The 12,343-nt window shown below is 37.8% G+C and overlaps 1 protein-coding gene across 2 annotated transcripts in view; it reads left to right on the top strand.

The window, feature by feature from the left end:
* stox2a (storkhead box 2a) overlaps positions 1-12,343 on the top strand; it is a 55,322-nt gene that overhangs the window by 24,176 nt on the left and 18,803 nt on the right. Inside the window, exon 1 of one of the 2 annotated variants that reach the window (XM_052545499.1) lies at positions 3,709-3,911. The exons of the other annotated variant lie outside the window; for it this stretch is intronic. Within the exon in view, the coding sequence (XP_052401459.1) occupies positions 3,734-3,911 (178 nt within the window). The 5' untranslated portion in view covers positions 3,709-3,733. Of the gene's footprint in view, positions 1-3,708; positions 3,912-12,343 lie in introns of those variants that run through there. 2 annotated transcript variants of the gene reach the window in all.

Here is a 12,343-nt window from a genome sequence, read left to right as displayed (position 1 = left end):
GAGATGAACAAGTGTCTTAGTCCTCAAGGGACTATTTGCAAAATGTTATTGATAGTCTAAAAAACATAAACTTTGAAGCACATGCTGATTGATGGACTAGCATTACACAACATTACTTACTACCTTCCAACAACACTACATTCAATGAAGGTAAAATAGTAATAAACATAATAATAGTTCACTTAAATTGACAGTATTGAGCATTGAGTAGTTGAGTATTGTGCATTCGTCCTTGCCACTATTTTTTTAATAGTTGTTTAATGATTTTAATAGAACCGGAATCTGAACAAGAACCATGAGGTGGAACCGCAACTGGAACTGGAACACTTTACTGAGTGTGTCATAACTTATTTATTATGTTCAGCAAGGCTATTTAGTCATTCAGCTCTCTCCATCTAGTCTGGACACTTAGCCCAACCATAAACAATTCTCACATCATTTGGTCCCCCTCATGCCAGTTATTCAGAATTTAAATTTTGGGGGCCCATCTTTAAATGAGGAGGCCATTCTATATTACATGTAGGCAGGGGAGATTCCCCTCGTGGCTATGCTACTGCCCCATCCTGTCTCAGATGTGTATAACATTTGTTCTTCTGTGAAAAAAAAGCAAAAAAAAAACCAAATCCATCTTATTAAGTGGGTCGGTACCTCAAAGCTGAGGCTTCAAAAACCACACAAAATAAACACGATGATCCATACAACCCCAGATTAATCAGTTTCTTCTGAAATGAAAATATGTAAAAAAAATAAAATAAAAAAACCTGTTCCACTATAAACCATCACTTCCGACCAATGGACAATTGTTGTAAATGTTGGCACATCGTGAAGTGTGATGTAAGCGTGTTGTGAAACTTGATCGAAAAGTGGTATGGAAGGCATTTTCACAACATGCTATATATATATATATATTAGGACAGCACAATATTAGAAAAAACTCGATATAGCGATAATTATTATTTCTGTGATAGGTCTATATATTGTGAGATAAAAAAAAAAACACCAGATGACTTGAAAGCTCTATTTTTTTTAATGATTGGGGTGATTTTATAGGTGAGTAAATCAACATAGAAAAATAAACAAATTACAAACATAGATAAATATAATAGAACAAAGATATAAATTAAACCGTGCTTTATATTTTTCTTGTAAGTCTAACAGTATTCAGGTATACTGGTTGAATAATCAAATGTAAAATAACACTGCATAGTCTTCACCATATTAAATCGAGTAAATCTGTGTTAAAGCTATAAAAGGGATTTTTCTCTGACACAGAAAGTCTTAGGAACATTAAACTGCTGTAATACTATCCATTTTCTTTATCAATTGTTCACCTTCACCTAAGCCATTAGCAACTGTCGCGAATGGATTTCAGTGTTCAGATGCATCTGCATGGCTCTCGTCGTGTCTACACTGGATGGTAGACAGTGGTGTGATGCAACAAAATACAATAGAATCCATTATAATCAGTGATGCTGTGTACACTGGATGTAGCACGACACTACAAATCCCAGAGAGTAAATACCTCATTCTTTTTATGACGTAGTGACACAAAGTTCAAAGGATCTGCAACGATCGCTTTGTTGCGTCCACTTCCAGTGTAGACGGCATGGGTGACATCGCAAAAACGATGAGTATACTGAAAATCACACATCCTGCGATGTGCACATCGTGATATCGATACTGAAACGATATATCGAATCTTTGGGTTGACAGCGATTAGATTCGGTTCATGATTCATAAGTTTTCGATTCAATTCAAGAACGATTTTTGCTAATTTATAACGATTCAATTAGATTAAATTCAATTCACAATTTAATTTAGATTAGATTTGATTATAACGATTCGATTCTATATTCTTTAAGTGCATTCACAGGATTATTTAAATGCTTCCCCTAAATACTTTAAATTCTTAGTCAGGAGGCTAATTACACGGCAGCATTTATTATTAAATAACCATAGGTTAGAGAAAAAAACAACAACAGTTTTGTCCATTGTTGGATGATAGTTTAACTGATGCTATGGCATGACATGGCATATGTAAAAATTTTAGATTTTAAAAAAGAGCTTTAAAATATAATGTATAGGTTAACATTTTGTCACACCAGGAGATTGATTATTTTAAATATCTCTGTGTTCACAAAAGAATGCAATTTATATTTATCTCAGACAGTATGGCATATTTTTTTGGTAGAGTATCCCTTTAATTTCTTTACTGTTGATATAAATGTCTAAATATAAATAAATACACTTGCTGATGAAAGCAGTGGTTATGATTTTTTTTAAATTTTCTTTATTCGGTCAGAAATTAAAATATTGTGCTTTAGCCTTGAATTTGCTTATAAAGTTAGCGTTAAATATGACAAATACTCTTGTAAAATTAGTGTAGAACTAAAGCAGGTCATGGGGAAGATGGAGAAGAAACACGTGTTTTCAATTACTTCTTTGATTTCCTTTATGAACGCTGATATTATTTCCCCTTTCCCCCATCTTTCTTTTCCATCCACACTAACTCACTCTCAGTCACACTCTGAAACATGCACGTTCACGTACAGCCTCTGCCGCGCGCTCACACACTCAATCGCTTGCTCTGCTGCTCTCCTGCCTCCCCCCTCACTCACACATACACTCACACACACACCCCTTTCATAAGGTGCTGGCAGCAGCAGTGTTAGCAGCAGCAGCAGCAGCGACGGCATCAGCATTGAAAGAGGAGGGAGCCTCAGAGACAAGATGTAGTCGCGTGAATTTGCATGTAGCCTTGCAGCCGTCATCCTCCTTCACTGTGGAATTACGGAACAAAAGAGGAGGACCTTTCTTCCGCATCTGCAGTTTCCATTTTTCCACCTTTCCCCTTGTCGCGGTTTTTCTGCCCTCCCCTCGTGAGTGGCGTCGTTTTCGACGGAGGCTAGTGGCAGAGCTGGAGAGGAGGGAGGCTGACATGGGCTTGTCTGCGGACTGAGATCACCAAACCTTCGAGGTCTCCTCAGAGGCCGTACTCTCCTTTATTCTTTTTTTCCCTTTCCCTGGCAGGCCTTTTGTTTTTCAGCGGACTTGTCCGAGGGGCTGCCGTGCTAAATTGGGCTATTGTTGGACAGGCAGGCCTTTCTCTCTCTCTCTCTCTCTCTCTCTCTCCCTCCCTCCCTCCCACTCTCCCTCCACAATACCCTTTTCTCCCTCCCTTCCTTCACCGCTCCATCCTTTCATCGCAGTGCACCTTGCTTAAACTCATATGTGTGTTGGTCGTTACGCATGCACTGTCCAGAATCGTCTTTGCGCTGCTTCTCGCTCCCCTTGCCCCATTCCCACCCACCATTCCCTTCTTCTCCCATCCCCGCAGTGCCTTGCAACGTAATGTGCCCTTCGTGGCATATGAATCCGGATGTTTGGCAGGGGGTCGGTGGGATTTGTTCCAGTCAAGGGTGATGCCTCAAAGGACAGCCCAGCCCAGCGCTCCCACGCCCACCTCCAGCCAGCCTGCACGTCACTGAGCACGCCCGCCTGCACCACCACGTGTCATCCCAATTTGCGTGCGTACGTGCACGTATGTGTGTATATGCGTACGCACGTGTGCATGTGCGAGAGCGCCTTTACCATGACTCTGGCCTGATACCTGGACTGGGGTGTCCCCTGCCAATGTGGGGGAGGGACTGAACCTCAGGTTACTCCCCACCCCCTCCCTCCCCTTCCCCCTCCCTCTCTCCCTCCTTACCCCCTCCACGGGTAACCTGTTGGCATGAAGAAGACCCGCAGCACCAACATCAGGCGGGCCTGGCCCAGCTCGGATCTACCGGAGCGGGCCTTGGAGCACATCCGCTCTCGCAGTGAGAAGGACTACCACCACCATAAGCACTTTCCACCGCCCCCTCCTCCGACCCACATCTCCCCTTCTCCGCGGGGCTACATGACACCAGGTGGGTCCCCCAGGACCTCTGTTTCACCTTGGACCAGAGGCTGTAGATTAGGGTTTCATAAATCTGTTCCTGAAGGACCACTGCAGAGTTTAGCTCAAACCCACCTCACTTGCCTGTAATTTTCTAGTGACTCTCAAGACCTTAACTAGCTTGCTTAGGTGTCCCTGACTTGGGTTGGATCTAAACTCTGCAGGGGCCATTCTGGACCAAATTTAAGAAACCCTACTGTAAATGTTTGCCTAGTGCATTAGCCTAGTACCTGTCATTCTCCATCATTGTTTAAATGGCCATGTGAGTCTGCTGCATTTGATGTGCTGATAGATAGGGGCTTCTGAATCATGCTGTAGTGGCGAAGCAGTCGCAACAGCACAAGCAAAGCAGAAGATTAAATCAAGCATCAGGCATCCACCATTTTGGTCCCAGCAATGGTTTTACAGTATTAAATTTGTAGCATCATGAATAACCATTCTGGCAGCTGATTTTGTAGCTGTACATAGATTGTGAGATGGCCTTAGGTTTCATGGCTGCTTTTCTCCATTTTGGTCGTGAGTCCTCTGTTATTGTCCATAATATAGGCCTAGAGCTGGAGAGAGCTCAGTAGTGAAATGGAAAGGTGACACCACCTCAGTTTTTTTAACTGTTTTTTCTTTTTTATCTGTGTTTGGGGTAAATAAAGTTTCCAGTCCTTTTAGTTTGGTGCAATGTATCTGCTTGCATGTTTGTACAGTTGTGTGTGTTTATGAGGTGTGACAAATTGGGTGCAAAGTTAGAACAGAGACTGGTGAGAAAAGGAAAAAATCTGTAATTTCTTTCAGTTTTAAGCATATCAGGTAACACTCACAAATAGGATACATTTTGCTGTACACTTTGCTGGCACAGTTCCATGTTTTGTTGTAAGAATTATTCGATTTCTTTAATAAAATATAATCCCACCCTCAAGGCTCTATCCAACAATAAAATAATTGATGTAACAATTTTGCATCTGTCAAATTGATAATCAGTTTATTGTATTAAATCTTGTTTTTTAACTAAGGCAAACCTCTTTCTACAACATAGCTTAAAGGCAAGTCACCTACAAATTACCTACAAAATTAAGTAAATTGTATTCATAGCATCCGTAAAATTAGAGAATTTAACCCTTTTACCTAGATTATCATGAAAATTGATGATCAAACAAATATTTTCTCTCCGAGTATTGGGAAATGAAGTTAATCAGTAACATTTTAGCCTAAATCAGCTAACCTTTACTGAGTGGAACCTTAATTTAAGGCAAAATCTTATTACCCATTCTGCCATAGTGATTTGATAAATGTCATTTGTATTTTAAGTTTAATTTAATGTTCATTGCTAATCACACAAATCAAAGATTTAAACTGCTTTTTGTCCATTTTTTTCTTCTCTCTTTTTTTTTTTAACAAAATAAAATAGTCATTTTTTTTTTAATGTTAAAGCTGCAGTCGGTAACTTTTGACGCTCTAGCGGTTAATAAACAGAACTGCTTGCGTCTTGCGGAAGAACATCGTAGCCGGAACTACTTCTCTTTGTTTATGTCTATGAAGAATAACAAAGGTACTGGGTTACTCCTCTGCGATACCCGCGAAGCAATCTAAAATAGTCAGAATATAAACACTTATTATAGGTGCACCCTAGTGATTCAGGACAAGCTAAAAATGCATTCATGGTGTACTCGCTTATTATATACATTTTTCTACATTTTGAATACAAACAAAGTTATGGACCACAGCTCTGATTGGTTGTTTTCTTACCGGGAGCGGTCCGTAACTGCAAATGGCAATAGGACCACTGGGAGGAGCCAGAGGAGCTTGATTTTTTCACAGATTATCTGTCTCATATTCTACTGTCAGGACATAATGACAGGTTTAACAAATATGTAAAAAATATATTTTTATAAAAGTTAACTACTGCAGCTTTAAAGGCTGACAATCATAATCATTTTGTGAAGTTGAAGTACCTTCTTTCATTGAACATATGCTAAAAAGGTGGATGTCCCCAAGCATTAGACCCTATTTTTTAACCCATGGAAAGTTCCACAAAATAGGCTAGAGTTCACCAGATGAGATTTAAATTGTCTGTACTCCAAGCCAGATAAAAATGAACTTGAATTATCACTTTTTTTCAGGTCTCACTTTTTAAAGTGGCAATTGTTTTTCAGCTTTTACAGCTAAGTGTTTTAGAAGCTGACGTTTTGCTTCGCGACAAACTTCAACTAGAAAAAAATGCCGATCTCGCTTGTGTATTACTCGACATGTGAGTTGTTTTGATTTGTATCTTTACAGAAAACGTATGCTATTATAACGATCAGCAATATTAGTATTATGGGGCGCCAAACACCTGGCATCGCGTCTCTAGACCCGCACGAGTACGCATCCATAGTCTAATCGCATCTTTGCATTCACTTTGTATGTAATCTACTCGTGCAAAATGTTGAACTCACGTTAAATCCATGATTTATGTTTCCGTTTGTTTTTATGGCCGTCAGCGCTTGGGTAAAAGACAACAAATCCCATCATTCCACGCTCCTTCTTAGCGTCATCAAACCACGCGATTGTTATTGTTTTGATAGTCGGCCCTCTAGTGGCAGGTCCTACAACTTGTACCTTTAATGTGAAACGCTCAGTGAATGGTAATAAGTGTTTTTTTTTCCTTCTGAAACATATGAACTTGAATTTAGCAGTCTTTTATTACACAGGTTATTGTACTTATTGCGGTAGTTTGGAAGTTGTTCTGTGAGTGAAACTAATAGTTTAATGCAACCAATATCAAAAGCAAACATTAGATAAAATAAACTGTCTGAAGTAAACAAAAAATTGTAGGTATTTTCTACAAGACATTAAGGTCTTTTTTTGCTGGTACAATGCTATACCAGGTAAGCTATCAAGCATGTTTACTACATGAGAAAAGCCATATGTGTGGAGCTGAACATCTGATGCAAACATGAAAATTTATTCGTTTATAAACCATGGACAGTTTTGAGGTGATTATGGACAGGAGGTGATTGTGGACAGTTTTGAAGTCATTATTAATAATCTGCCCCTGTATCCATGAATTGTGTCAAACAAAACACTAATAATAGGTACTTTCTGGAGTTTTGCAACAAAAATGTAGCTAGAGATGTTGTTCCATTGAGCCTATTTTGGAATTTTAAATCCTTATTTGCTAAAAACCTACCCTCTGTCATAGCTGTTAAATCTCATTAATGGTGCTAACACAGCTACAGTAGCATGTCATATTTAGTATATACTAAATATATGTATTCGTTATCGACTTCAGATGACTTAATCGGAGCACAAGAGACTTTGTAATAAAGCTCTGTAACTGCAGCATAAATCAGTGCAGCAAAAACTCCTTTGTTTCCTTACATCCTTTTCAGGATGGCGTCATTTTAACAACAAGTTTACTGTGTGGTCACCTACAGTAGGTGTCAAGATTTTCCTTAAAGTTATGCTACCTTTACCTGCTAGCACAGGTTAATCGCAGTACACACCTATCCTTGACTAACCTCTGGAGCCTAATGATATTATAAGTGAAGCCAGCTGTTTTTCAGGTTTCTTTGATAAATGGGAAAGTTATTTGAAAAACATTTTTTTGTAACAGTGTAAGAGTGAATGGAAAATGGGTGTTACATAGCAAATTTGAACCACACTAAATACAAGTTTACTAAATCAATGCCCAAGTAACTATTTGGCTGTTGACCAATGTGATGTAAGCAGAAGAGGAAAATAATTTAAATGTTACTTCATTTTGATAAATTATGTGACCCTTGCCCACAAAACCTGTCTTTAATTGCTGGATTATATTTTTAGCAAAATAAAAAAAATGTATGGGTCAAAATTCTTGATTTTTCTTTTATGCCAAAAATCATTAGAATATTAAGTAAAGATCATGTTCCATGAAGATATTTCATAAATTTCATAGCATAAACATATCAAAATCGAATTTTTGTTTAGTAATATGCATTGCTAAGAACTTCATTTGGACAACTTTTAAGATGATTTTCACACTGTTTTTTTTTTTTTTTTTTGCACCCTTATATTCAAAATTTTCAAATAGTTGTATCTTTGGCCAAATATTACCCTATTCTAACAAACCATACATCATCAGATGATAAGTATAGTATTAGTATAAATGAGTAAATGAATCTCAGTTTCGAGAAATTGACCCTTATGACTGGTTTTGTGGTCCAGGGTCACATATTACAACCCAATAGCATTTTCCTGTTTTGAATAACTTGTTCCTATAATTCAATGTGTAGTAAGAAAATAAATAGTATCAGTTGATTTCATGTTGATTAAGGGTATCATCTTGCTTGCCTGTTTTGGGTGTAATTTTAGTGGCACAAAGTAACTACACATACTTGCACGTACGCACCGGCCCAGCTGTGACAGAGTCCCCAATTTAGGTGTGGGAGAGAAACGAGGCCATGCTGGTGCAGTAATAGCCCGGCCTCTGTAGTAATGTGCGTAGAGGAGAAAGAGAGAAATAGAAGAGGCTGTGCTCAAATAAATATCTGGTCTCCGCCTACAGTCAGCGGATAGATTTGTAGAAATCATCCAGCCACTATGAGAAACTCAGTTAAGCCTTTGGGATCTTTAGCATTAAAAATGACACACATATGCATGTGTGAAAGATGTTTGTGCCTTGCACAAGTCCTCATAAAGTGCCTCTAGCTTTCCCTGTTTTCATAAACACACACACCTATTTTAATATAGACCATCTCATTATATCCTCACAACACAGATTCACTCGGCCGTTCTATTTTTTCTCTCTTTCTCTCTTCTACATGTTCTATTACTCGTTGCACCAGGCTAAAAATATCCACCCCAGTTCTGGACATCCCAGATGCTGACATCACTAGTGGGACTGTATGCAGGATTTGCATGAGATGATTGAGAAGAGAATGAGAGCATGAGCAAGGGAGGGATGAACGAATGGCAAGCAATCAGGCCACAGAAGTAGGACTGCAAGCTAACATACTGCATGAAGTGAAGATTCTGCATTGACCCCCATTTAAAGCAGTGTTCGTTTACAGTCTGTCCTAAATAGCGATATTTGACCTTTCCATTGAGTAGTAAAGAACGCTGGTTTCCATTTTGCATCAGGCCTGAAGGTTATAACAAATCCTTATAGTATCATGGAGGGCTGCGCATATGGTATGATGGTATCTTCATTACCTCTGTATTCAGTTAATGTGCTTGTAGTAGTGTTGGCTACAGAGTACACGACTGTGCTTCTTGTCTTCAGATGGAAGTAGGTCAGCAGAGAGTCTGGGCCTAGTCTGAGGGGACCATCCTATGCACTCAGCTCTACCCCCTTTCTCTATTTTCAGTTATAGCTTGGACCACTATGCTGTTAAGAGTCAGGACCTACTGGACTTGAGAAATTAAAAGATTATATTACTTATAGTTTGAAGTTTAGTATAATAGAGCTATGTGTTCCTTTTGCTGTAGATTGATTTGCTGGGTCTCTAGAAGAGGAAACTCTTGTTGAGCGATCTAAGGCCCAAAGGATACTTCAGGTGACATAATCTTTGTTCTCAGGAGTGTCCGCGGATGTCTTCGCAAACTCTTCATGTGCAGCCCAATTTTTATGTATGCTTTTACAACAGCACAGGCACCAGGTGAAAGTTAAGACAGAAAGTTCACTGTACACATGGCAAACTTGTCCTCCGCACTCATACGTGGTGAAGTATATATTTAGTATATATACTGTGCAGTTATGACTGGATGAGATTAAGTTGAACTTGGAATAAGAAGCATAGCTGGGCCTAGGGGTTGGCAGTATACCGGTAGACATGATTTACCACTAAAAATTTGTCAACTGGTAGAGATTTTTAACTTTAGTCTCTTCGTTTTGACTGTCGAATGGTGGTTACATGCTATAACACACCAAAAATTGTCATTTACATGCGTTTTTAAGCATTGCGGTTAAAAACAAGTTGTTGAAATGCAATCCAATCAGCAGTGAAAGAACTAATTTCACTATATATGCATGCTGTCTGAGAGACCACCTGACAGAGGTGCGTGCACTTGAAGATGGTACTCATAGAGCACAGGTGTTTTGAACTGAGTAAAAATACCGGTATTTGCAAGTATCCTTGTTAACACAGTAATTTAGGTCTTGACTGAAAGCAAACAGCTGATAAAAAAAACTTACACCTAGTAGTATACTGCATCTGGGCAGCTCTTAAAGTGACAGCAGTCTAATATTCCTGCTGTCTGTCATTCATTTTAATCAAACAACAAAAAAAAGAAAATCTCACTGCTCTTGACTAAATCACTGTTGTAACTTTTTTAAAAAAATAATATGTATTTAATTTGCACAGTGAAGAATATGCAGTGTTTTTATACATTTGATTACATTAGTTTATACAGTGTACAGGAGCATCAATTAGAATTTGGTGGAAAAGTTCATTTATTTCAGTAATTCAACTCAAATTGTGAAACTTGTGTATTAAATAAATTCAATGAACACAGCCTGAAGTACTTTTGAGTCTTTGGTTCTTTTAATTGTGATGTAATTGTAAATTTTGTCATGCACACCAACACCATGGTCATTTAACCAAGTTTTGGTGCTTTTGGCAGTATGGGCAGATGTCAAATTCTGCTGTAAAATGAAATAATCATCTACAAAAAGCTGGTCAGCAGAATTCTTGAATCGATTTTGCTTGACAATCCTCATAAGGCTGTGGTTCTCTCGGTTGGTTGTGCAATCTTTTTTTTCCACACTTTTTTCGTCCACTCAACTTTCTGTTAGCATGCTTGGATACAACACTCTGTTCATTGCTTCTTTGGCAATGAGTGTTTGTGGCTTACCCTCCTTGTGTGACAACTGTCAGATCATCGGTTTTTCCCATGATTGTGTAGCCTAGTGAACCAAACTCAGAGACCATTTTGAAGGCTCAGGAAACATTTGCAGGTGTTTTGAGTTTTGATTAGCTGATTGGCATGTCTTCATATTCTAATTTGTTGAGATCGTGAATTGGTGGGTTTTTGTTAAATGTGAGCCAAAATCATCACAATTAAAAGAACCAAAGACTTAAACTACTTCAGTCTGTGGGCATTGAATTTATTTAATACACGAGTTTCACAATTTGAGTTGAATTACTGAAATAAATGAACTTTTTCCACATTTATTGATATGCACCTGTATGTAGCATTTATTATTTATTTGTTCTATTGTAGTTTTTTGTTCTGTTGCTTGAAATTAGTTTCTTATTCTTAATCGCTGACCGTTTATTTGTCTTGAGTGAGCCTTTTTTGTTTTTATTTAGGCTAATATTAGGTTTTTTTGTGATATTGACACTGGTTACAATAATTGTGAAATTTCTATGGTATCAAAAAGACCTTATTTAAAGCAAAAATAACTATATAATGATAATTCTAATTTTGGTCATATCACCGACCCCTACCCGGGCCTTCAGATTTGTCCAGTTTCATCAAACTATACCTTAGATACAATGAGGTCCAAAAATCTGAGAACTTATTAGAAATTTGGTTTATTTAAAGTTTAGCTTAAATAAGTTTTCAGATTATGAAAAAAAATCTAAGTTGTTTTTCAAACTTCTTTGCTACTACATATGCATTTGGCTGTTTTAATGTTATTACTAATAATAGAAACATTGTGACACTATAACAATTTAACTGTTCTGTCTTATATTTTATTACAAAGAACTGTTAAACCGAGACAGTAAATCACTGAAGATGAAGAAGGGAATCTCTGTGAGCTCAGGTGCTGGCATTCTCATCGCTGTCAAAATAAAAGCCTTGCATGTTGTAAAAAAAAAGAACAAGAAAAAAAAAGTATTGGTCAATGCTGATGATTTTAAAAATGATTTATCAGTTTTGTCAATATACTGATTTACACGTGAATTATCAATTGATTGCAGTGCAAAACTTTTTGCAGCCATGTTTTATTCCAGCAAACTCAAACCCTGACTGCTCACTCATGTGTAGTTACGTTCACGAAGATTGAAGTGTACTTTTATGGCCTGACTCAAATATATCCTGGAGGGCATTTACATTTGGTCTTTGCATGATCTGATGCTTTACGATTTCTCTTTTCATCTTGCCCTGGTTTAATTTGGAATTTCAGTGCCACAGAATCTGCCTCAGAGACCAATATCTCAGAAAATTAGGATTGTAGTTTGCTTTTTTGTGGTTATATGATGGGGGATTTTTTTTATAGAGAGCTCAAATCTTTTTAGTTTTGTTTAGGGTATATTTATTTTGCCATGAAAGTGAAGGTGGGTAACTTTTAAGCAGCTGTATTAGATAAAAAACATACTCTTGTCAAATTTTTCACTCATTGTTGTTACAACATTTTAAACAGTAACTTTAATCTGAAAGGTTTAGAGATAATATCCACAATGATGTTTCCATTGTCTAGTTCTTTCTCAGTATCAGATGATCTGT

This window comes from Carassius gibelio, chromosome B1, assembly GCF_023724105.1.
Source record: "Carassius gibelio isolate Cgi1373 ecotype wild population from Czech Republic chromosome B1, carGib1.2-hapl.c, whole genome shotgun sequence".
Classification (NCBI taxonomy): Eukaryota; Metazoa; Chordata; class Actinopteri; order Cypriniformes; family Cyprinidae; genus Carassius; species Carassius gibelio.
Note: the sequence above shows the minus strand (reverse complement) of the source record. Positions and strands in the feature narration are given on the sequence as shown.